At 44.4% G+C, this 27,125-nt stretch overlaps 1 protein-coding gene across 1 annotated transcript in view; it reads left to right on the top strand.

The window, feature by feature from the left end:
• The first annotated feature begins 649 nt into the window (after positions 1 to 649).
• Positions 650 to 27,125, top strand: part of MINDY2 (MINDY lysine 48 deubiquitinase 2) — a 172,383-nt gene continuing 145,907 nt past the window's right edge. The window contains exon 1 of the mRNA XM_073652964.1: positions 650 to 1,350. Coding sequence (XP_073509065.1) covers positions 766 to 1,350 — 585 coding nt within the window. The 5' untranslated portion in view covers positions 650 to 765. The remainder of the gene's footprint in view (positions 1,351 to 27,125) is intronic.

Below are 27,125 nucleotides of genomic sequence, written 5' to 3'. Positions count from 1 at the left end.
CGACCACTGGTTTCCAGCAGGACTACGCCTGTATCGTAACAGCATGTCAATTTCTCTTGCGGGTATGGTGTTTTATGTACAGATTTTTCCATTGAACTGGTGATATTAGATGAGGAAAATCCACAGGTAAAATACACATGTAATCCGCACCTAAGTATAGCAATAAAATGTTGTCAAAGCCAAATACCGGGAAGTATCAAAAATAAAGCAGCTTTATGACACACCAACAAGAGACAATAAAAATGCATCAACAACACGATATAAATACATGTAAAAAAAAAAACAATAAAAAATGGAAATAACGTAATTTACATAATAGGTACAGAAATTCTGCATCAAAAACTCATCATGGGAAAACAATGAAAAAAACAATGAAAAAACAAGTGTGTAATAATCAAGGGCAGATGAGTGTGCAGATCTTGCCATGGATCATTATGTATCATGTGAATAGGACCAGAGGAGAGGTGGTACTGCTCTAGATACAGCCACCAAAAAGGAGAGCTGTTGTGTCCACAGTGAGCCCACACTGCCCTCCATCACTCGGGCACTACCAGGCCATGTGCAGAGCAGCTGGGGTCACATGCCACCTTCACCTCACACAACTTTATTGACAACGCGAAGGTGGACACTGGCCCCGCCGCCTGTACATCCGGTGCCGGGCTTACAGCTGTGACATGACGTCAGGAGGGGCGGGGCTGTCATGGCTGCTGGGCCAGCTGCTGAAGAGCCGCTGTGGTCCCGGTAAACAGCAGGCGACTCCCGGTGATGGAGAGCCCGGGGACAGCGCCAGTTTCCAGTGGCAGTGTGCTGCTAGAGAGCGCGGAAACTGCGGCCTTGGACCCGGGGAAGACAGGTGTGGAGGCTACGAAGCCGCCGTGTTCCGGGGATGGCAGCGCCCGGCAAACGGTACCGGCTCCAAGAAGCGGAGAGGCGGCGGCTGCAGGAGGGCAGGAGGAGGCCGTGCAGGCCCAGGCCTCGGAGCACAGTCCTGCTGGAGCTGCGGCAATCAGTGGACTCGCTGCCCACACCTTAGCTGTGCCCGCTGCCCTCACTCCGGAGGAGCCGAGCAGTAGTGGGCAGAGCATCCCTGCTGCCTCCCAGAGCCTGGACTCCCTGGAGTCCTTCTCCAACCTCATCTCCTGCCCCAGCTCCGAGCTGATCAGCGAGGGGGCAGAGGAGGACGACGAAGCCAAGGAGGCGCAGGCTGCCAAGGACCGGTACCCGGGACAGTCCGTCTATCACATCAAGTGGATCCGCTGGAAGGAGCAGAGCACCCCCATAGTCACCCAGAACGAGAATGGACCGTGCCCACTGCTGGCCATCATGAACGTGCTGCTCCTGGCATGGAAGGTACCTTTACCTGTAGGGCGGGGGAGGAAGGGAAGGCTTGTGCTGCAGGTGTACATAACACGTATATGGCTGCCTGTGTACATGTATGCTGCAGGTGTACATACGCACCTATATGGCTGCCTGTGTACATGTATGCTGCAGATGCACATACGCACCTATATGGCTGCCTGTGTACATGTATGCTGCAGGTGCACATACGCACCTATATGGCTGCCTGTGTACATGTATGCTGCAGGTGCACATACGCACCTATATGGCTGCCTGTGTACATGTATGCTGCAGATGCACATACGCACCTATATGGCTGCCTGTGTACATGTATGCTGCAGATGCACATACGCACCTATATGGCTGCCTGTGTACATGTATGCTGCAGGTGTACATACGCACCTATATGGCTGCCTGTGTACATGTATGCTGCAGGTGTACATACGCACCTATATGGCTGCCTGTGTACATGTATGCTACAGGTGCACATACGCACCTATATGGCTGCCTGTGTACATGTATGCTACAGGTGCACATACGCACCTATATGGCTGCCTGTGTACATGTATGCTGCAGGTGCACATACGCACCTATATGGCTGCCTGTGTACATGTATGCTGCAGGTGCACATACGCACCTATATGGCTGCCTGTGTACATGTATGCTGCAGGTGTACATGCGCACCTATATGGCTGCCTGTGTACATGTATGCTGCAGGTGTACATGCGCACCTATATGGCTGCCTGTGTACATGTATGCTGCAGGTGTACATACGCACCTATACGGCTGCCTGTGTACATGTATGCAGCAGGTATAGGTACGCACCTATACGGCTGCCTGTGTACATGTATGCTGCAGGTGTACATATGCACCTATACGGCTGCCTGTGTACATGTATGCAGCAGGTGTACGTACGCACCTATACGGCTGCCTGTGTACATGTATGCAGCAGGTGTACGTACGCACCTATACGGCTGCCTGTGTACATGTATGCTGCAGGTGTACGTACGCACATATACGGCTGCCTGTGTACATGTATGCAGCAGGTGTACGTACGCACCTATACGGCTGTCTGTGTACATGTATGCAGCAGGTGTACGTACGCACCTATACGGCTGTCTGTGTACATGTATGCAGCAGGTGTACGTACGCACCTATACGGCTGCCTGTGTACATGTATGCAGCAGGTGTACGTATGCACATATATGGCTGCCTGTGTACATGTATGCAGCAGGTGTACGTACGCACCTATACGGCTGCCTGTGTACATGTATGCAGCAGGTGTACATACGCACGTATATGGCTGCCTGTGTACATGTATACAGCAGGTGTCTATGTATTACACACACATCTATGGCTGCCTGTGTACATGTATGCAGCAGGTGTCTATATTAGGCTGCGTGCCCACTATGGGTTTTTCAAGCGTTTTTGCCGCGGAATTTCCTCCGTGAAAACACTTAAAAAACGCTTGTTAATACGTGCCCCATGGTCCCCAATGATAATCCGCATATGCTGTGCACATGCTGCGGAAATTTCCGCTGCGAATTATCATTGCGGAAAAATACGCAGCATGTCCATTAATTTTGCAGACACGCAGCGTAATTGCCGCCATTGACTTGCATTGAATCACATAATATCCGCATGACTACATGTGCACATGCGGATATTAAGCGATTCAATGTGCGGATGGTACCCGGGTCTGGAGAAGAGGAGACTCTCCTCCAGACTCGGGTACCATAGAACCTGTTAAAAAAAGAATTTAAAATAAACACATACTCGCCTTCCAATGTCCCCCAGTCTCCTGTATGATGCGTCCTGGCTCCCCGACGGCTCGCAATGGTCTGAAACGACCTTCCATGACGTCATTTAGTCATGTGACAGGTCACGCGACTGCTGACTTCGATGGTCGCGTGACCTGTCACATGACTAATTGACGTCATGAAAGGTCCTTTCACACCACCGCGAGCCGTACAAGAGACCGGGCGCAGCGGAGAAAAAAACGGGGGCCATCAGAAGGTAAGTATAATGGGTTTTTTTTATTATTTTTTTGCCATTTTTAATCATTTTTTCAACTATTAACTTGGTCACACTATATAAATCCATGCTTGTTGCATGGATTTATATAGTGTGACCAAGTTGTCAAGCACTTTTCCAAGTGATGCTAAAATCGCTTGGAAAAGCGCTTGATAACCCACATGCAGAAATGCATACAAAAATGCTTGACAAATGCTTTTACCTGGCAGGAAAAACACATGTAAAATCCGCATGCCTTTTTTCTGCCAAGGAGATTTGGAAAATATCTGCAGCATTTCTGCATTTTGGGTACTTAGCCTTACACACACATCTATGGCTGCCTGTGTACATGTATACAGGTGTCTATACAGTGGTTACGGAAAGTATTCAGACCCCTTTTAAATTTTTCACTCTTTGTTTCATTGCAGCCATTTGGTAAATTCTAAAAAGTTCATTTTTTTTTCATTAACCCCTTCGCAACCTTGGGTTTTGACGTTTTTGCTTTTTCTTTTTTTGCTCCCCTTGTTCCCAGAGCCATAGCGTTTTTATTTTTTGGACAATATGGCTATGTGAGGGCTTATTTTTTGCGGGACAAGTTGTACTTTTCAACGCCATTACTAGTTTTACCATATCGTGTACGGGAAAACGGGAAAAAAATTCCAAGTGCGGTAAAATTGCAAAAAAAGTGCAATACCACAGTTGTTTTTTATTTATTTTTTTTACCACGTTCACTGAATGCTAAAATTGACCTGCCATTCTTATTCTCCAGGTCATTACGAGTTCGTAGACACCAAACATGTATAGGTTATTTTATATTTAAGTGGTGAGAAAAAATTCCAAAATTTGGTAAAATTTTTAAAAAAAAAAATAGCGCCATTTTCCGAGACCTGTAGCGTCTCCATTTTTCGTGATCTGGGGCTGGGTGAGTGCTTATTTTTTGCGCGCCGGGCTGACGTTTTTATTGATAACATTTTGGGGTAGATCCGATGTTTTGATCGCCCGTTATTGCATTTTATTGCAATTTTGTGGCGACCAAAAAACGTAATTCTGGCGTTTAGAATTTTTTTCTCTTTACGCTGTTTACCGATCGGATTAATTCTTTTTTTATATTGATAGATCGGGCGATTCTGAACGCGGCGATACCAAATATGCGTATGTGGTTTTTTTTTTATATATTTTATTTTGAATGGGGCGAAAGGGGGGTGATTTAAACTTTTTATATTTTTTTTATATTTTTAAAAACATTTTTTTTTCACTTACTGCATGCTTCAATAGTCTCCATAGGAGACTAGAAGCAGCAGTTGTCTGATCGTCTCTGCTACATACAGGGGACGAGCAGATCCCCTGCATGCAGCAGAAATGGTCCTGTGCTATGAGCGCCGACCACTAGGTGGCGCTCATAGCGACCAGATCATGACAACCACAGGCGTCTGCTGCAGACCCTGGGTTGTCATGCACGCCCATCGGCGACCCGCGATCATGTGACGGGGTCGCCGATGGGCGGGGCTTATGACGCGCAACCCGGAAGCGCGCGTTAAATGCCGCTGTCGGAGATTGACAGCGGTATTTAACATGCTAACAGCCGCGGGTGGATCGCGATTCCACCCGCGGCTGTTGCGGGCACATGTCAGCTGTAAGAATCAGCTGACATGTGCTCGGTTCAGTGAGGGCTCAGCGCAGCAGCCCTCACTGAACCGGGGGGAGGCAAATGTGCGTACTAAGACGTCATGGGTTGGAAAGGGGTTAAAGTACACTCTGCACCCCATCTTGACTGAAAAAAAAACAAAAATGTAGAAATTTTTGATATAGGGAAAATATATATTCTTGTACCGTGTTAGCCAGTAGATAGAAAAATATTTAGATTTGAGAGTCCTCAGTGGTTGATGCCTTTTAATGGCTAACTGAAAAGATGGTAACAAATTGCAAGCTTTCGAGACTACTCAGGTCTCTTCATCAGGCATAGTATAACACAAAATCTGAAGAGTCACATATTTATACACAATAAGACGCACAAGAGAAAAAAAATGCAATAGGTAAGACAGGTGATGAAAAGCAGAGTTATTATGGGAGCGATAAACAGTTCTGGCTATAAATATTTTAGCAGTTAATAGATAAGGAGTGTGAAGGTTTTATTGTCCTGTGTCCAGTGTTGTGATGACCTCACAGGTCTGAGAGTCTGAGGAGCACATTCCTTAGTTGATGTAGAATGACATAAATCCATGCGACACATTCATTCCTGCTCTGAAAGTGTTAAAGGTCATCATCAGTTTATATTCTGAGACTCTCCTTTCTCGCTCAGATTTGAAGTTACCTTTTAATACTAGTAATTTCATATCTTTTATGCAGTGATCAGGGGAACAAAAATGCTTGGCTACAGGCAGATCTATTCTTTTTTCTTTTATTGTGTGGCGATGATGATTCAGATGAATCATGTGTGCTTAGGGTCATTGTCTTGTTGGAAGGTGAACCTTCGGTCAAGTCTGAGGTCCAGAGCACTCTGGAAGAGGTTTTCATCCAGGATATCTCTGTGCTTGGCCGCATTCATGTTTCCTTCAATTGCAACCAGTCGTCCTGTCCCTGCAACTGAAAAACACCCCCATAGCATGATGCTGCCACCACCATGTTTCACTGTTGGGATTGTATTGGGTAGGTGATGAGCTGTATCTGGTTTTCTCTGCACATACCTCTTAGAACTTTTTGGTGATAATTCTATCTTCTTCTCATCAGACCAGAGAATCATATTTCTCATAGTCTGGGAGTCCTTCATGTGTTTTTGAGCAAACTCTATGAGGGCTTTCATATGTCTTGCACTGAGGAGAGGCTTCCATCGGGCCACTCTGCCATAAAGGCCCGACTGGTGGAGGGCTGCAGTGATAGTTGACTTTGTGGAACTTTCTCCCATCTCCCTACTGCATCTCTGGAGCTCAGCTACAGTGATCTTGCGGTTCTTCTTTACCCCTCTCACCAAGGTTTTTCTCTCACGATTGCTCAGTTTGATTGGATGGCCAGGTCTAGCAAGACTTCTGGTGGTCCCAAACTTTTTCCATTTAAGGATTATGGAGGCCACTGTGCTCTTGGGAACCTTGAGTACTTCAGAAATTCTTTTGTAACCTTGGCCAGATCTGTGCCTTGCCACAATTCTGTCTGAGCTCTTTGGGCAGTTCCTTTGAGCTCATGATTCTCATTTGGTCTGACATGCACTGTGAGCTGTGAGGTGTTTATATAGACAGGTGTGTGCCTTTCCAAATCAAGTCCTATCGGTTTAATTAAACACAGCTAGACTCCAATGAAGGAGTAGAACCATCTCAAGGACGATCACAAGGAAATGGACAGGATGTGACAAATATGAGTGTCTGAGCAAAGGGTCTGAATACTTATGACCATGTGATATTTCAGTTTTTCTTTTTGAATAAATTTGCAAAAATTACATTTACATTTGTTTTTTTTTCAGTCAAGGGGTCCAGAGAGTACTTTAATGAGAAAAAAATGAACTTTTTAGAATTTACCAAATGGCTGCAATGAAACAAAGAGTGAAAAATTTAAAGGGGTCTGAATACTTTCTTCGTGTGTGTGTTTTTATATTATATAATATAATAAATCTATATCTCACTGGTTGTCTATGTACCTGTTGTGACATGGACACCATGTACATGAGATATTTATCTACAGATCCAGCCTGTTTCGTAGCAGCTGCACCTAATCTAATTTGTATGATCACCACAGACTTCAATTTGGCAACAGATCTTGTCAAGGTGAGATTGGATCAACCATTGGTCTGCAGATAAATATCTCATGTCTATGGACAACTTTGTATTTCGTTAAGTACCTATCAGCAGCAGATAGTTTTAATTATATGGAAAATGAAAGGATACACATTAGAGATAAGTCCTCTGAACCAGTATCTGCCAACCATCTAGTGTGTATGCGGGCCTCCCGACTCACCACCAATGGGCTTTAGTTCTGTAGGCAAATATCCTACTGCCAGATGATATTGGCATTGTGTTTAGACCCCCATACACAATAGACTAACATTGGCTGACTGTCTATGGGGGCCTCTCGACTTTCTCCGAACATTATCTAACATGTCTGATTTCTCTCATAGAGAACACAGGAGCAATCACATATTCTAGTAATAGTTTATAATACTTGAAGTATTTCTTTCATAGCTCTTCTTAGTTGATACATAAGAGTCTTTGGTTGTCGCATGGTTGTATCAGAACCTGGACTCCGTGTCTCCCCATGGCGTGGTCCAGTTTGATAGAAGAATGTAGTAATAGTCACTCAGAGAGCCGCAGTCAGACACTAAATTTGGGTTGAATCTGTGTCATGGTGACACAAGAACATAACGTGTATGAGCTTGCGTGCTTTTATTTTGGAACCATGGGCATTAAAGAAGCACTCCTCCTCCCATCAACGTTTTTTCCTCTTATTGTATTGCAGCCATCATATTATACAGTACTGTGCACTTAGAATTGCTCATTTTGCCTTTCTACCCAGCTAATTCTTCTCTTTTTTTTTCTGCTCTATGTAGAAAAAGGAAGTGTCTTGTCCCTGCATTTATCATTCCCCTCTTCAACTCCTGACCCAGCTGCTCCCTCCTCCCCTCTGCCAGGGACTTTTGCTATGACTGAAGAGTTATACAGGGAAAATTTACCTCCTGTTTCTACATGGAGCTTAGGAGGATTCAGCTAGTTCGTTTTTAATCATGTCATGTCATAGACCACACAGGTAAAACTCTGGCCCACAGGCCAAATCTGGCCCTTAGGGTGTTTGTATTTGGCCCGCGACACCGTGGACTATGCGGGGCCCGTTGTTCTGTGTGGAGGACTATGCGGGACCCGTTCTGTGTGGAGGACTATATGGGAATCTCAATTGGGGCATCATACTTTGCTGGCGAAGTCATCCCGGATCATCTTACCATGTGTGAGAGGCTTTCTTACTGTGATTGGAGGGCACTTTTGTTGGCATCATACTTTATTATCTGTATTATTTATTAATTCAAGTTTTTGTTTTGTTTTGTTTTTTTTTTATCCTTTTGTTATTACATATTTAAATTGGGCTAAGGGCCATATGCTTTTTACTGCAGTTACATAACATACAGTGGTGGCCAAAAGTATTGGCACCCCTGCAATTCTGTCAGATAATACTCAGTTTCTTCCTGAAAATGATTGCAATAACAAATTCTTTGGTATTATTATCTTCATTTAATTTGCTTGCAAGGAAAAAACACAAAAGAGAATGAAGCAAAAATCAAATCATTGATCATTTCACACAAAACTCCAAAAATGGGTCAGACAAAAGTATTGGCACCCTCAGCCTAATACTTGGTTGCACAACCTTTAGCCAAAATAACTGCGATCAACCGCTTCCGGTAACCATCAATGAGTTTCTTACAATGCTCTGCTGGAATTGTAGACCATTCTTCTTTGGCAAACTGCTCCAGGTCCCTGATATTTGAAGGGTGCCTTCTCCAAACTGCCATTTTGAGATCTCTCCAAGGTGTTCTATGGGATTCAGGTCTGGACTCATTGCTGGCCACCTTAGAAGTCTCCAGTGCTTTCTCTCAAACCATTTTATAGTGCTTTTGGAAGTGTGTTTTGGGTCATTGTCCTGCTGGAAGACCCATGACCTCTGAGGGAGACCCAGCTTTCTCACACTGGGCACTACATTATGCTGCAAAATTTGTTGGTAGTCTTCAGACTTCATAATGCCATGCACACGGTCAAGCAGTTCAGTGCCAGAGGCAGCAAAGCAACCCCAAAACATCAGGGAACCTCCACCATGTTTGACTGTAGGGACCGTGTTCTTTTGTTTGAATGCCTCTTTTTTTTTTTTCCTGTACACTCTATGTTGATGCTTTTTGACAAAAAGCTCTACTTTTGTCTCATCTGACCAGAGAACATTCTTCCAAAACTTTTTAGGCTTTCTCAGGTAAGTTTTGGCAAACTCCAGCCTGGCTTTTTTATGTCTCGGGGTAAGAAGTGGGGTCTTCCTGGATATCCTACCATACAGTCCCTTTTTATTCAGATGCCGACGGATAGTACGGGTTGACACTGTTGTACCCTCGGACTGCAGGGCAGCTTGAACTTGTTTGGATGTTAGTCAAGGTTCTTTATCCACCATCTGCACAATCTTGCCTTGAAATCTCTCGTCAATTTTTCTTTTCCGTCCACATCTAGGGAGGTTAGCCACAGTGCCATGGGCTTTAAACTTCTTGATGACACTGCGCACGGAAGACACAGGAACATACAGGTCTTTGGAGATGGACTTGTAGCCTTGAGATTGCTCATGCTTCCTCACAATTTGGTTTCTCAAGTCCTCAGACAGTTCTTTGGTCTTCTTTCTTTTCTCCATGCTCAATGTGGTACACACAAGGACACAGGACAGAGGTTGAGTCAACTTTAATCCATGTTAACTGGCTGCAAGTGTGATTTAGTTATTGCCAACACCTGTTAGGTGCCACAGGTAAGTTACAGGTGCTGTTAATTACACGAATTAGAGAAGCATCACATGATTTTTCAAACAGTGCCAATACTTTTGTCCACCCCTTTTTTTAGGTTTGGTGTGGAACTGTATCCAATTTGGCTTTAGGACAATTCATTTTGTGTTTTTTTTCATTGAAGACAAATTAAATGAAGATGATAATAATACCAAAGAATTTGTGATTGCAATCATTTTCAGGAAGAAACTGAGTATTATCTGACAGAATTGCAGGGGTGCCAATACTTTTGGCCACCACTGTATTATTCCAGTATGTCTCATTTGTGATAATGTGCCACTTTTATTCTGAGATCTATTAATTAAAATGTACTTTGTTCATTGGACAAGCCCTTTAAGTTTGTTTCCATATGAAAAGGTTCATCATTAAATATGATGTGGAAAAACTTCCTCAATTGTAGACATTTTTTTTAATAAATATGAAGCTTGGCCGGTGACTTATTTGGACTTCTGTGTATTTGAGTTTTACATCCCTGTCATAGACCTAATGGAAAAGAGAACAATCAGCTGGGTAGAAGGGCAAAATGACCAATTGTAAGTACACAGGGCTATATAATATGATGATTGCAATATATTAAGAGGATAACAATTTTGATTGGAGTGCTACTTTAACATTAAGGTGACCCTCCTTTGTGTCTACAAAAGCCTCCACTCATCTGAGAAGGTTTTCCCCCAGGTTAGGGAGCTTGTCTGTGGGCTTGTGTGCTTGTGAGCTGTACTTTTTTTTTTTTTTTTGTGAAGGCAGATACTTTTGTTGGACAATAAGTCTGGCAGGCAACCAATTTTCAGTTAGCACCACAAATACTGGTATTAGGCTTGTATACGGCTGCTTAGTACGTAGAGTATACATTACTGATCTGCATTAGGGCTATACTAGTTCTTTTTCAGCAGCTCCAGTTGTATTCTGTTGTGCAACTCAGGTCAACTTTTTTGTTCTCTAGTAGAAATAATTAGGAAAAACAAGCCGGTGTTTTTTGACAAGTTCAAACAAACTTGATGCAGGAGGATTAAAGGGGTTGTACACTACTAGGAGAACCCCCTTCTCACTCTGAATGTTTGCCCCTGTTAAAATAAAAACACCAGTACTCAACTCCCGTGCCAGCACCATTCCAGCAGTTTTGGCATTCGCGTTCCCAGGGTTTATGCGAGCTGCTTATATCATGTGAGCCCTGCTCCCAATCTGCTTCGGGTGGCCGCTCATCTCCTATTAAGTACTTATACGATCGAAGGCGAGGACAGTGACGCCAGTGCTGATTGGGCACAGGACAGCTACCAAACATAAAAACCGGATATAAATCTGGTATCGCTGTAATCGCTCCGACCTGAAGAATAAAGTCGTCTAATCACGTATTCCGCTTGAGGAACTGCGTAAAAAATAAATAAAACCAATTCTTCACCTGCTGTTGATTTGTTCATTCTGTCTCCCAAAGATCGAAGTAAGGCTCGGCTCACATCTATTCTGCGTTCTGTGCTGAGCGCTTACATCGGGGTTTCTGTTTAAATCTCTGAAATACGTGATTCAGTCAGAGCTCCTGACAGATGATTTCCTATCATGAGACAGATGGGGGCACTGTGGACGCCTTCTGGCCAGTGATCCCACGTTGTCCGTCTGTTTATTAGGCGTGCATAAAATTGCTGTCGGACACAGTTTTGTGAACCTCTGAAAAAAAGGACGCCGCTAAACAGAGGCCAGACGGTGTCCAGAGTAATCCTGCTGTCTTATTATAGTGAATGGTTCCCTTGGGTTAGAGTTGGGTTGTGTTGGGGTTGGGGCTGTATTAGGGTTGGGGTTAGGTTTGTTTTAGGGTTGTGTTTGGGTTAGGATTAGCTTTGTGTTAGGGTTGGGGTTGGGATTTTTTCAAAAGTAAAGAAAGAGAAAAAGACAGCGACATGGCGACTAGTGTTGAGCGCAAGTACTCGCGATTTGAGTTTGCATCGGGTGCTCGGGTATGCACCGAGTATGGCGGGTGCTCTAGTGACATGCTTGACTCTCCTCCCCATATGTTTTGCGACTGTTATACAGCCAAAAAAAACACTAGGGAATTGCTTGCCATACACAGGCAATCCCCACGTTTTTTTGTTTTTTTTTTGTCTAACAACCGTGAAACATGAGGGCAGCACCTGCGATACTTGGTGCATACCTGAGTACCCGATGCGAACTCGAGTAGCGAGCACTTGCGCTCAAGACTAAAAACAACATATTGAATATGATGACCTAGTGTTAACAAATTCTGTGTCGTACCTTTGGGTTCAAAATGTTCACTATACCCCTTGATAAAATCCTTGAAAAGTGTAGTTTCCAAAATGGGGTTACTTGTGCCTAAACAGTGGAAACCCCCCACATCAGGGGCTCCCCAAACGCGACATGGCGTCCGCTAATTATTCAAGCAAATTTTACATTCAAAAAGTCAAATGGTGCTCCTTCCCTTCCGAGCCCTGCCGTGCGCCCAAACAGTGGTTTTCCCCCACATATGGGGTATTGGCATGCTCAGAAGAAATTGCACAGCAAATTTTGTGGTCCATTTTTTCTTGTTAACCTTGCGAAAAAAAAAAAAAAATTTGGGTCTAAAGTAACATTTTTGTGAAAAAAGTTAAATGTTCATTTTTTTCTTCCATATTCCAAAAATTCTTGTGAAGCACCTGAAGGGTTAATAAAGTTCTTGAATGTGGTATTCAGCACCTTGAGGAGTGCAGTTTTTAGAATGGTGTCACTTTTGGGTATTTTCTGTCATAAAGGCCCCTCAAAGTCACTTCAAATGTTATGTTGCCTCCCAAAAAAATGGTTTTGTAATTTTTTTTTGGAAAACCCTTAACTTCCTAACAAAAAAAAATGTTGGTTCCAAAATTGTGCTGATGTAAAGTAGACATGTGGGAAATGTTATTCACTATTTTGTGTGACATATCTCTGATTTAAGGGCATGACAATTCAAAGTTTGAATATTGTGAAATTTTTAAAATTTTCGCCGAATTTCCATTTTTTTTTTTTGTGAATAAAGTCAGTCATATCAAATAAATTTTACCACTATCATGAAGTACAACATGTCACGAAAAAACATTCTCCGAATCAGTGGGATCAGTTACAGCATTCCAGAGTTATTACCTCATAAAGTGACACTGGTCAGAATTTTAAAGAATGGCCTGGTCATTAACGTGCAAACTACCTTCGGGGGTAAAGGTGTTAAAGTTGAGGCTACATGGCGACTTTGGCTGTGACACATGTTCCAAAGATGTCTATGTGGGGCTGCTTCATCGCAGGTGAATGGGGTTGTAATACAAGCCCTGCAGGATCATGACAAGCAAAAAGTCAGACCTAGTTGGATTTTTTTTGCATCTTGATTAATGCTGTGACGTTACTCAATCTAATGGTATTTTTTAACCGTACATGATGGCTTGTCGCTAGTGACCAGCAACAGCTCCCTGGCCTTCCAAGTCCTTTGATGAACCCCTCGTAGGACTACAGAGGAGGTGGGAGATGCATTGGGCTTTAAAGTATATGTGTAAGCTTGACGACAAATGTCACGTGACGGACCTGAGTGGGGACTTGTTTTTTTGTAGGCTCAGTTGAAGATTTATTGGTCCCATTTTGGGGTAAATGACACTTTAATTTTTTTGCTTTTAGCCTAGATTTCCATTTATCTGCTTAACTATGAGTACTTCTGTCCGGGTTTCTGTTTTTAAATCTGCAAAAAACACGATTCAGACAAACACCGACAAATCCATTCACTATAATGAGGCAGATGGGACTTACTTTGGACTCCATTTAGCCTCTTTGCGGTGTGCATTTTTTTTTTTTTTTTTTTTTTTAATAGAGGTGCACAAAGCATAGTCGACTGCCCTCTTGTGCATTCCTAAAAACATGGGACACCATTGGAACATTAGCAGAGTTAAGAGGCCATTATGCCTCCTCACAATGAATGATACAGTCTGGAGTTTCTTCTGAATCCTGCTTTTCGCTGTTATTGACTTGAATCCCGACATAAGTGTACAGCACAGGATAAATGTGAACCAAAACATTATTCCAATTTTTGGGAGGCAAAACCAAGTTAATAGCAGTTAATGTTTTCTTTTTACGCCAATCACTGTGCGGCATAGTTGATAAGTCCATTTTATTCTTCAAGTCAGTATGATTACAACGATACCAGATTTATTTATTTGTTTATTTTTTTTAATTTTTTGCTACTTTTAATCTCAAAAAATATATATATTTTTTAAATAAAAGGATTTTTAGTATCACCATCCTTTGAGAGCTATCAGATCAGTGGGTGTCCGACACTCGGTACCATCACCAATCAATTATTAGCTCTTGAAGCAACCCGATGTAAACATTGAATGTAGCACACCTCGGACCTAATCACAACTGGTTGGTGGGAATTCCATTTGTCAGAGCTCAAGCATTCTGATATTAATGACCTTTTCAGAGGATAGTATATCAATATTATATGCATGGATAACCCCTTGAAAGCAAATCTGTTCCCAGATTTCACAAATTAAACTGAAAACTTTAAATAGGTCTGTTATAATTGGTGAGGCTGGTGTACTTACTTTAAAAACCCATGTCAGATTGACTGTGTAATCTCTTTCAAAAGTTTTCCTGCACAGTTTTAAAATGAGCATGGCAGTAGATCAAGCAGGACTCATTTTAATGTTGGACAGGAAACCTTTCAATGAGGGATTATACAGTCCTCTTGACATGGATTTTAGTAAGTAGTAGATTTGAAGTAAGTACATCCGTCTCAGTAGGTCAACATTTTTAATGAGGTTTGTAGTTTGTTTTGTGATTTCTGATTATAGATTTGCTTCATGGAGCTGAGCATGGTCAACTTCTCAGCACTAAAGTTTTTTTTTTTTTCAGCTGGTGTTTGGTTGTTACTAGAGGTGAAAATTGTATTAGCGACAGTCTCGGTGCAGGAGATAGTGTCACGCAAGATGTGGGAAAGACTTAGTGCAACACAAAGGGAAGAGGGAAAGGAAGCCCAGACTCTGGGGAAAGGGGGAGAGTGGAGATCTCCTAGGTTGATCTAGCGTCACCCTGTCTCCACTAACGTCCCTATATTGGTTCTTCACCAATCGCCGCATGCGTACCTCGCCCTGTCTTTCCCTGGCATTTTGGCCCTGGCTAGGGAAGGAAGGGGATGAAAGCTAGTCTATCCCCACTGACACTAAAGACAACAAGGGGGAACAGACAATGGAAAATTGCTTAGCTTTAGATGACTCCAGACAACTGTGCACAGGTCCTCAACACCAGAGGGGAAGAAGTACTGCTCTTGCTCAAGCCTTCACAAGGAGTAATGCATATCGCTTGCACCTCCTGCTGGCACAGAGCAGGTGTTTATACACCCATGCCAGGGTGTTAATTTGCCAGAGGGAGGTAGCCTCTGGGTGCTAGAGACAGCCTCTAAGAAGTTGTCTGTAATGCCAAACGTAGAGATATCCTGCAACCAACTGCAGGACGGCTGTCTGTCACCTCTGACACACCCGTAATAGTTAATCATCATATACTTAATAATTTTAGATCAAGGCACATGACCTACTTTAGCAATCAGGAATAATATAAAAGCTATGACAATGTTTCATATCAGCTTCCTGAGACAACTCCACTTCTTTAGAAGACTTGAAGATGAGATGTCCCTTTTTTTTGACAGAAAGATAAAAAAAGTTACGGCTATTGATAGAAGGCAAGGAAAAACTAAAGCTGAAGAATGATAAAATCCTTGCTCCTTAAAGAGTTAATAAGTGGTATATTGCAAAGTTGCTTTTTTTTTTTTTTTGTTTTCTTCATGCCAGCACTTTGCAATTTTGCACACTTAAGATTTGACAACCCCTTTTAATTGTATGACAGAAAATGGCTGCATGTACAAAAATAATTAAAAACCTCTCTACTAGTGTTGAGCGATACCTTCCAATATCGGGAAATATCGGATCGGATTGGATCGGACCGATACCGAAAAAGTATCGGATATCGCCGATTCCGATACCGGAAACCAATGCAAGTCAATGGGACAGAAATATCGGAATGAAAATAAACCCTTTCTTTCCTTGTAGGTTAATTCTACATGAAGGAAAACAACTAAGAATAATGTAGAATGTATTGGGGGAGGTGGGGGAGACAATAAAGGCATAGAGGTTTAGCCCAATCAAATGGAATAGCAGAAATTAATATTTTTTTTTAAGACGTTCTGAGTTACGGAAATATTGACTGTTAAGTATTTTTATATTTTGTCAGATATTTATGTTTCACTACTTTCATGCTCTTCACCTTCTTTTTTACTTCTCCCACACTTTCTCCTTCAGCATCTTTTTCATCCACTTCTTCTTCACCTTCTTCATCTTCTTCTTCTTCACCTTCTTCGTATTATTCTTTTTTTTTACATTCTTCATATTCTACTTCTTCATCTTCTTCATCTTCTTCTTCTTCATCATATTCTTATTTGTGGCAGGCATTCCTGTAGTTATCTATAAAAGGTTGGACATTACACCTTTCGTTCTGCCCGTCACAAAAGATTTACAACAGGATTTGTCCGCGTTCAGTTTGGCCTGCAGCAGCAGGTCTTTTCCAGGGGCACCACGAGGAGGAACGGACTCACCCCCATACACTGCTTAGTCATCTTCTGCTTATAATTTAGATATTATCTTTTGCTCTGATTTTTAGTCTTATGCTTAATGTTCTTCCGCTTTTTGTTCTGCAGCTTCTTGTATTTCTGCTTCTTGGTTTTCTGTCTCTTGTTCTTCTGTATCTTGGTGCTTGTCTTCTCTTCTTTGTCCTCTTGGTCAACTTCTTCAGGGTCATCTTCTTGGTCTTCTTCGGGGTGGTCTTCAGGGTCGTCGTCTTCGGGGTCCTCGTCTTCTTCGGGTTGGTCTTCGGGGTCCTCGTCTTCTTCGGGGTGGTCTTCAGGGTCCTCGTCTTCTTCGGGGTGGTCTTCAGGGTCCTCGTCTTCTTCGGGGTGGTCTTCAGGGTCCTCGTCTTCTTCGGGGTGGTCTTCAGGGTCCTCGTCTTCTTCGGGGTGGTCTTCAGGGTCGTCGTCTTCGGGGTCCTCGTCTTCTTAGGGTTGGTCTTCGGGGTCCTCGTCTTCTTAGGGTTGGTCTTCAGGGTCCTCGTCAGGGAGATCTAGAGTGATTACCAAGAACCGTTTCAAAAAGCTTGAACTTGGAAATGTAGCAGAAGGTACAAGAAAGCTGAGGAACTACCGAGGACCAGCTGACGGTACTGGAACCCGGATGGGTAGCAGAAGGTACAAGAGCCAACGGAACTGCCGAAGACCAGCTGACGGTACTGGAACTCGGTTACTAAGCAGGAGGTACCTGTGCCAGAAAGCACTACCAAGGACCAGCAGACGTTGGTGGAACTTGGATACCGAGAAGGAGGCACCTAATCCAAAGGCACTGCCGAGAACCAGCTGACGGTACTGGAACCCGGATGGGTAGCAGAAGGTACCCATGTAAAAAAAAGTTCAAGGCCGCGAGCCGGCCGTAGTTACCAAAACCCACAGTCCTACAGGGGGTGCTTGTCCTATTGGCACTATGGAACCAGCCTTCATTGCCAGATCCCGCAGCCCACATAGGAGTCACCTAAACTGCAGGCACCATAGAGTCGGCTAACCCGACCGCAACACGACAGGACAACGCATTGGAGGCAAAGTGACGTTGACACTACCCGGAAACAGCTGGCGTGCTGGAACCAGGCTCGGCAGGAGGGAGTACCCGTGCCAAAGTCACTGCCGAGAACCAGCTGACGGTACTGGAACCCGGATGGGTAGTAGAAGGTACAAGAGCAAATGGAACTACCGAGAACCAGCTGGCGGTTCTAAAAACAGAGTGGAGCCAGAGGTGTAATTGGAGCAAGTTTTAAATCCGTAGTACAGTGGATGTGGACAAAGCAGGAGAATTTGCCGGACACACAGCTGGGGATCAGCTGACGTTACTGAACCCCAATAACACTGGAGCAAGCGTTGACTGTGCAGACGGCACTTCTGAGCAGCAACTAGCGGTATTGGAGCCCAGGGTAAATACTAAAAACGGAGGAGCCAGAGGTGTATTTGGAGGAGGTTTTAAATCCGTAGTACAGTGGATGTGGACAAAGCAGGAGAATTTGCCGGACACACAGCTGCGGATCAACTGACGTTACTGAACCCCAATAACACTGGAGCAAGCGTTGACTGTGCAGACGGCACTTCTGAGCAGCAACTAGCGGTATTGGAGCCCAGGGTAAATACTAAAAACGGAGGAGCCAGAGGTGTATTTGGAGGAGGTTTTAAATCCGTAGTACAGTGGATGTGGACAAAGCAGGAGAATTTGCCGGACACACAGCTGGGGATCAGCTGACGTTACTGAACCCCAATAACACTGGAGCAAGCGTTGACTGTGCAGACGGCACTTCTGAGCAGCAACTAGCGGTATTGGAGCCCAGGGTAAATACTAAAAACGGAGGAGCCAGAGGTGTATTTGGAGGAGGTTTTAAATCTGTAGTACAGTGGATGTGGACAAAGCAGGAGAATTTGCCGGACACACAGCTGGGGATCAGCTGACGTTACTGAACCCCAATAACACTGGAGCAAGCGTTGACTGTGCTGACGGCACTTCTGAGCAGCAACTAGCGGTATTGGAGCCCAGGGTAAATACTAAAAACGGAGGAGCCAGAGGTGTAATTGGAGCAACTTTAAAATCTGTAGTAGTGAGAATGTGGACAGAGCAGGAGAAATTGCCGTCCGCACAGGAGGGGAACAGCTGACGTTACTGAACCCCAATAACACGGCAGCAAGTGTTGACTGTGCAGACGGCACTTCCGAGCGCCAACTGGCGGTGTTGGAGCTCAGGGATTACAGTTCAGGTGGTAGAAACATGAACAGAACAGGAGACCTGGATACTGTTGCCAACCAATTATTTATTCTGGAAGAGGACTGGCAAATTCATGAGAGATCCAGGCCTTGTTCATTTTGAGAAAAGTAAGCCGGTCAACGTTATCGGAGGATAGTCGCATGCGACGGTCTGTTAGTACACCACCTGCGGCACTAAAGACGCGTTCCGAGAATACACTAGCAGCAGGGCAAGCTAGCACCTCCAATGCATACTGACTAAGCTCTGGCCATGTATCCAGCTTACAGACCCAAAACTTGAAGGGAGAAGAGCCGTCTGGGAGTACACTAAGAGGGCAAGACATGTAGTCTGTCACCATCTGACGGAAACGTTGCCTCCTGCTGACTGGAGCCGTCTGTGATGGTGTAGACATTTGTGGCGACGGGGACACAAAACTTTGCCACATTTCGGCCATACTGGTCTTGCCTTGTGCTGAGGCGCTGCTTCTGCTCCCTCTTTGAGCAGAGCTTCCTCCACTGCCTCGACGCACTGAGCTGCTTTGTAAAGCACTAGCAGCACTGCTCTCGGTTGGAATGGAGAACATGATGGAATGCACCAGTGCGTCTTGGTACTCCCGCATTTTACGCTCCCGGTTCAACGGTGTTATGAGGCTTTGTAAGTTGTCCCGGTAGCGAGGATCTAGGATGGTGGACACCCAATAATCAGCCGTGTTGAGAATGTGGGCGATGCGACGGTTGTTTCTCAGGCACTGCAGCATGAAATCAACCATGTGCTGCAGACTGCCAACTGGCCATGAAACGCTGTCCCCTGCTTGAGGCGTGATCTCTGCCTGCTCTGCATCACCCCACCCTCGCTCTAGATACTGACTACTAGAGCATTGTGTACCTCCCTCCTCTGGACAGATGTCTTCCTCATCCATTGACTCCTCCTCATCCTCCTCACAAAGTGTCCCCTGCCTAGGCCTTTGTGAGGAACCACGTCGCGCAGACTGTAGAGAAGCAGATGGCATTTGTGACTCCTCATCCTCCACCTCTTCCAAAACCTCGTCCCTTAGTGCTTGCAGTGTTTTTTCAAGCAGGCAGATAAGGGGGATAGTCATGCTGACTAGTTTTTATCTGCACTCGCCATCCGCGTGGAATAATCGAAGGCACGCAAAACGTGGCAAATGTCCTTCATAGAGGCCCACTCAGTGGTGGTGAAGTGTGAACGGCGCGCACTGCGACTTGTTTGCGCCTGCTGCAGCTGGTACTCCATTACTGCTGCCTGCTGCTCACACAACCTCTCCAACATATGTAACCTTGAATTCCACCTGGTGGGTAGGTCACATATGATGCGATGTTCCGGAAGACGTAATCGGCGCTGCAGAGCTGCAATGCGTGATCTTGCATTGCTGGAACGCCGCAAGTGAGCGCACTCTATGCGGACCTTGTGAAGCAGTGCATCAAGATCCGGATAGTCCCTCAAAAAACTCTGCACGACCAAGTTGAGCACATGTGCCAGACATGGGATGTGAGTGAGGTTGCCTAGGCCCAGATCTGCCACCAGATTTCGGCCATTGTCACACACTACCATGCCTGGCTGGAGATTCGCTGGCACAAACCACGCGTCGCTCTGCTGCTTGATGGCATTCCAGAGCTCCTGCGCTGTGTGGCTTCGATTCCCCAAAGAAATTAATTTTAATACGCCTGTTGACGTTTGGCCACGGCTGTGCTCATATTGGTCACCATAACAGGTAACCGTTCACGGGTCGATGTGGAGGTAGACCGTGACGGCTCCTGCAGCGCTGATTCAGAGGAACTGGAGTATGAGGAGGAGTTAATGTGTACAGACTGGATTCCTGCAATCCTTGGAGTTGGCAGAACACGTACAGCGCCACTCTCAAGATCTGTACCCGGCTCCACAACATTTACCCAATGGGCAGTGAGGGAAAGGTATCGTCCCTGTCCATGCTTACTGGTCCACGCATCGGTGGTCAGGTGGACCTTGCTACTGACAGCGTTTTGTAGCGCATGTTTAATTTTTCCCTCCACATGATGTTGCAGGGCAGGGACGGCTTGCCTGCTGAAATAAAAGCGGCTGGGCACGTTGTATTGTGGGACTGCCAATGCCATAAAGTTACGGAATGTGTCAGTCTCCACCAGCCTGAATGATAGCATTTCAAGGGCCAGTAGTTTAGCAATGCCAGCATTCAGAGCCTGTGCTCGGGGGTGGTTTGCCGAGTATGGGCGCCTTTTCTCCCATGCCTGTGCTAACGATGGCTGTAGACTGGCCTGGGAGTGTGAGGATGACTGGGAAAGTGGTGCTGTGGGTGGAATTACACTGTGTCTCTGTACAACAGTGCCAGAGATTCTTCCATGGCGATCCTGTGAGGAAGCCGAACCAGCGGTGTGTGAGCTGGAGGAAGAGGCTACAACACGAGCTGAAGAGGTGGTAGGTGGCGCTGTAGGTTGGCCTAGGTCTTCAGTGTGTTTTTGTATCTCCACCACGTGCTTGGTCCGCACATGTTTCCACATATTTGTGGTATTGAGGTTGCTGACACTTTTCCCTCTTTTCACCTTCTGATTACACAGCTTGCATTTGACAAAGCAAATGTCATCTGCAACTGTGTCAAAAAAGGACCAGGCACTGCAAGTCTTGGGAGCGCCCGCTTTGGATTTTGGAAGAGCCATGCTCCTAATGGGTGCCGAAGTGGAGGCTACAGGCAACCAAGTCTGCCCCCTCCCTCTCCCTCCTTTTTGGGCCGTTCGGGGAATCTCTTCCTCAGAGCTGCTCCCACCACCTTCCTGTCCCTCATGCCATGATGGGTCAAGGACCTCATCATCTACACCACCCTCTTCAAACAACTGCTTCTCCTGGGTAGTCTCGACAGCACAGTACGCACCAGAAAGTGGCACCTGAGTCTCATCAGCAGATGCGTACTGAGGTGTGCTGCTGACCATAGGCACTGGCCCACCCGCCTCTTCAGATTCAGAGAGACAAAACGGTTGCGCATCACTGCATACTACCTCTTCTTCAAATTCTCGAATTCTGCTTGGCTGGCCCCCTCTTTCCAAGCCAAGAGATTCAGAGAACAGAAGTAGAGATGGCTCCTGTCCAGGGCTCTCTGACTGCCTGGGCAATTTGGCAGGTGGTGAAGAGACAGATGGGTGCTCTTCAGTGCTCAGGACCTGAGAGGATCTGGAACTAATTGAAGTCGATGCGTTAGCTGCCATCCATCCGACAACGGCTTCAATTTGGTCCTCGCGCAGCAGTGGGGTACGGCTAGCTCCTACAAAGCTGCGCATAAAGGACTGTTCCCTGGTAAAACTGGGGGATGCTGAGTCACTGGTGCCCGCAGCAGGCACAGAATCCCCACGTCCTCTCCCTGCAGGCACAGAATCCTCACGTCCTCTCCCTGCAGAAACTCCACGCCCACGACCACATGCCTTACTCCCTGCCTTCTTCATCTTGGTAGACTGATAAAGATAGGCAGAAAAGTACTAAGGGCTTAGTGTGCTTATTCCTGAACAGCTGCTAACAGGTATAAGAAACACTAATTTTATAAAGTGTGGACTAGACATTAATATGAGCTAATGTGGCCTACACAACTGTAAAGTGGAGTGTTTGGTGAACTTTATTTAGGTTTTTTTTGTCACAAAAAGACACTGGATGTGCCTAAAGATGTAATAACGATAGTATCACAAACTTTTTGTAGCTATTACAATGTAGGAAGGTAACCTACAATGCAATAGATGAGGCTACAAAAAATAGGCTAATACTAATCTGGCTGGGGCTGCAGGGCCCAATGCTGCAGAAAGGCTCCTCTAACTACTCCTATATAGTGTGTTTGGAACCAATTTAGCTGAATACGGATGGAACCACCACACTAATAGGAGAAATCAGGAAAAATTATGAATTGGCAAAAAAGGACAATGTATGAGGCAGTGACACACACTGAGTGCACTACAACCAGACGGGGTTGAAGCACACACTACAGGGTGAGCTGCACTCACACACCAGACCTTGCAGACAGCGGTGAACAGTACAGATGCAGAGCACTGTGCACTAGCGCTGCAAGACCAAAAAAATTTCTCTATCTACTCCTATATAGTGTGTTTGGAACCAATTTAGCTGAATACGGATGGAACCACCACACTAATAGGAGATATCAGGAAAAATTATGAATTGGCAAAAAATGACAATGTATGAGGCAGTGACACACACTGAGTGCACTACAACCAGACGTGGTTGAAGCACACACTACAGGGTGAGGTGCACTCACACACCAGACCTTGCAGACAGCGGTGAACAGTACAGATGCAGAGCACTGTGCACTAGCGCTGCAAGACCAAAAAAATTTCTCTATCTACTCCTATATAGTGTGTTTGGAACCAATTTAGCTGAATACGGATGGAACCACCACACTAATAGGAGATATCAGGAAAAATTATGAATTGGCAAAAAATGACAATGTATGAGGCAGTGACACACACTGAGTGCACTACAACCAGACGTGGTTGAAGCACACACTACAGGGTGAGGTGCACTCACACACCAGACCTTGCAGACAGCGGTGAACAGTACAGATGCAGAGCACTGTGCACTAGCGCTGCAAGACCAAAAAAATTTCTCTATCTACTCCTATATAGTGTGTTTGGAACCAATTTAGCTGAATACGGATGGAACCACCACACTAATAGGAGATATCAGGAAAAATTGTGAATTGGCAAAAAAGGACAATGTATGAGGCAGTGACACACACTGAGTGCACTACAACCAGACGTGGTTGAAGCACACACTACAGGGTGAGCTGCACTCACACACAGAGACCTTGCAGAAAGCGGTGAACAGCAGAGAACTGTGCACTAGCACTGCAAGGCACAGCGATTTATAAAGTAGCTTGGGTAAAGCAGAATAGACCAAATAGGTAGCTAAAACTGTCCCTCAGAACAACAGCGTCCTATCCCTAACTGAATTCACAGCAGAGTGAGCTCAAAATGGCGGCGGCGGCTTTTATAGTGCATCATGACATCATTTCAGCAGCCAATCACAGCCATGCCATTAGTTAAGATGCCTGCATGCCTAACAGGATGTGCCCACACTTCTTAGGATCCTCATTGGCTGAATAAAATGAAAATGGCTCATTGCATTATGGGAACTTCCGATTCCGGTATACGATATTGCAAAAGTATCGGAATTAAGTATCGGAATTCCGATACCGCGAATATCGGCCGATACCCGATATTTCAGTATCGGAATGCTCAACACTACTCTCTACATGATTCAAGCAGGATATCTGGTGATACCATCTATATTCATAAACTTTGCTATGTCTTGTAAACATTATTTGGGTTTTGTTTGGAAGACATAAGTATGAACACGCTCTTATAATTGGGGACCTATTTGTGTTCAGAATTATCAAATCACATTTATATTCATGATAAATAATAGTACACAGCTAGCAACATTTAAAGCAAATCTGGTTAACCCCATGTAAAGTTTAGCTGTTCTAGGAGGATTTTTCTGACATTTTCTTAGTTGCATTTTATAGCAAAAGACTTGGTCTGTAATGACACAACACAGGGATCTTTGTTGAAATTTAGTCAGGAGAAGGGTGCAAAAAAAAATCCAAGGTATTAGATATACCATTGAACAAAGTAAAGAGGATCATCAAGATGTGGCTTAAATTTGGCACAAAAATATTTACCTAGAGCTGGACATCCTTCAAAAATGTAGGAAAAGACCAGAAGATTTATTCAAGAGGCTGCAAAGAGGCCTAAAGCAACAGTAAAGGAGCAGCAATATTTTCTGGCAAGTAGTGATTGTGTACTGCATGTGACAACAATTCTTCATATGTCTGGCCTGTGTGGTAGAGTGGCCAAGACACAATCGTTTTTTTTTACTATGAAAAACGCCCAATCCCGGCTATGTTTTGTCAAAACACTGCCCATCACCAAAAGAACACCATACACACAGTGAATCAAAGTGGAGACAGCATTACGCTTTGGGACTTTTTTTTGGCAGCTGGGGCTTTAGTCAAAGTGGAAGCAGTTATGAAAAGGTACAAATATCAGTTAATTTTGCATCAAAATGTTCAGACCTCTGCTAAAAAGATGAAGAGGAATTTCACCTTTCAGCACAACAACCCTATGCATACCTCCTAATCAACACAAGAATGGCTTAACCAGAAGATCCACATTTTGGAATGGCCCAGCCAGAGCCCAGACCTGAATTAAATTGAAAATCTATGGTTTGACCTGAAGATGGCGCTGTACAAAGGAGATGTCCTTGCAGTCTGACAGATTTGGCGCACTACTGCAAGAAAGAGTGGGTAAAGGGTGGCAATTCTAGATGTGCCATGCTGATACTCTTAACTAAAAACACTGAGCTTTCATAAATTCAAAGGGTACTTCAACAAAGCATTAGTTTATCCCCTTTACCCCTGAAGGTGGTTTGCACCTTAATGACCTGGCCAGTTTTTACAATTCTGACCACTGTCAGTTTGAGGTAATAACTCTGGAACTCTTCAATGGATCCCCCTGATACTGAGATTGTTTTTTTTCATGACATATTGTACTTCATGATAGTAGTAAAATTTATTTGATATGACTGACGTTTATTTGTGAAAAAAATGGAAATTCGGCGAAGATTTCGCAATTTTCAAACTTTGAATTTTCATGCCCTTAAATCAGAGAGATATGTCACACAAAATAGTTAATAAATAACATTTCCCACTTGTCTACTTTACATCAGCACAATTTTGTAACCAAATTTTTTTTTTTTGTTAGGAATTTATAACAGTTCAAATTTGACCAGCGATTTCTTATTTTTCCAACAAACTTTACAAAACCATTTTTTAGGGACCACATCACATTGGAAGTGACTTTGAGGGGCCTTTATACAGGAAATGTCCAAAAGTAACACCGTTCTAAAAACTGCGCCCCTCAAGGTGCCCAAAACCACATTCAAGAATTGTATTAACCCTTCAGGTGCTTCACAAGAATTTTTAGAAAATGGAAGAAAAAAATTAATTTAACTTTTTCACAAAAAATGTTATTTTAGACCTCAATTTTTTTATTTACAATTTCTCCTGAGCACGCCAATACCCCATATGTGGGGGAAAACCACTGTTTGGGCGCACGGCAGGGCTTGGAAGGGAAGGAGCGCTATTTGACTTTTTGAATGTAAAATTTGCTTGAATAATTAGCGGTCGCCATGTTGCGTTTGAGGAGGCCCTGATGTGCCTAAACAGTGGAAACCCTCCCCCCCACACACACACGTGACACCATTTTGGAACCTATACCCCTGAGGGAACTTGTCTAGATGTGTAGTGAGCACCCTGAACCTCCCGGTGCTTCACAGAAGTTTATAACATGGAGCCGTGAAAATAAAGAAATCAAACTTTTTCCACAAAAATTATCTTTTAGCCCCAATTTTTTTTTATTTTCACAAGGGTAAGAGGAGACAGTGGACCCCAAAAACTGTTGTGCAATTTCTCCTGAGTACGCCGATACACCATATGTGGGGAAAATACACTGTTTGGGCGCACGGCAGAGTTCAGAAGGGAAGGAGCACTGTGTGACTCTTTGAACGCAAAATTGGCTGGAATCGAGAGCGAACACCATGTCTCGTTTGGAGAGCCCCTGATGCTCCTAACTAGTGGAAATCCCCCCACAAGTGACCCCATTTTGGAAACTATACCCCTCAAGGATTTTATCAAGGGGTATAGTGAACATTATGAACATTGGGCCATCATATTGAATAAGTTATTAGTCTTGAGCGCAAGTGCTCGCTACTAGAGTTTGCATCGGGTATGCATCACGTATCGCGGGTGCACGAGTGACATGCTCGAGTCCCTGCCCCGTTCTTTCACAGTGGTTAGACACCCAAAAAAAACCATGCAGGGATTGCTCGTGCATGGCCGGCGTCCCCACAAGTTTTTTTGGCCGCGAAGCATGTGGGGCGGAGACTCGAGCATGTCACTCGAGCACCCATGATACTCGGTGCATACCCGAGCACCCAATGCAAATTCCAGTAGCAAGGACTTGCGCTAAACACTAGTCACCATATTGTCATCATTTTTTTTTTTCTCTTTACTTTTGAAAAAATCCCTAAACTAGCACAACCCTAACCCTAGAGTTTATTTTTTAGTCTGTTCCTCGTGCGGTATAAGTGATTAGATGACTTTATTCTTTGGGTCGGTACGGTTACTGCAATGCCAGATTCATAAAGGGTTTGTATGATTGACAGCTATCACACACTAAAGAACCCTTTTTTTTTGTGCAAAGACTAGTGTTTGCATCATCATATTTTGAGAGCTATAATTATAATGACATGTGACTGCTTGTTTTTTGCTAGACAAGTTGACGTTTTTCTTGGTACAATTTTCGGGCACATGACTTTTTTTGATCGCTTTCTATTCCGATTTTTGGGAGATAGAATAAGCAAAAACCAACAATTCAGGAATTGTTTCTTTTTTTTTTTTT

The sequence above is a fragment of the Phyllobates terribilis genome, unplaced genomic scaffold (genome assembly GCF_046119375.1).
Source record: "Phyllobates terribilis strain yellow unplaced genomic scaffold, ASM4611937v1 Scaffold_11__3_contigs__length_659146591, whole genome shotgun sequence".
Lineage (NCBI taxonomy): Eukaryota > Metazoa > Chordata > Amphibia > Anura > Dendrobatidae > Phyllobates > Phyllobates terribilis.
This window is presented reverse-complemented; position numbering and strand designations above follow the sequence as displayed.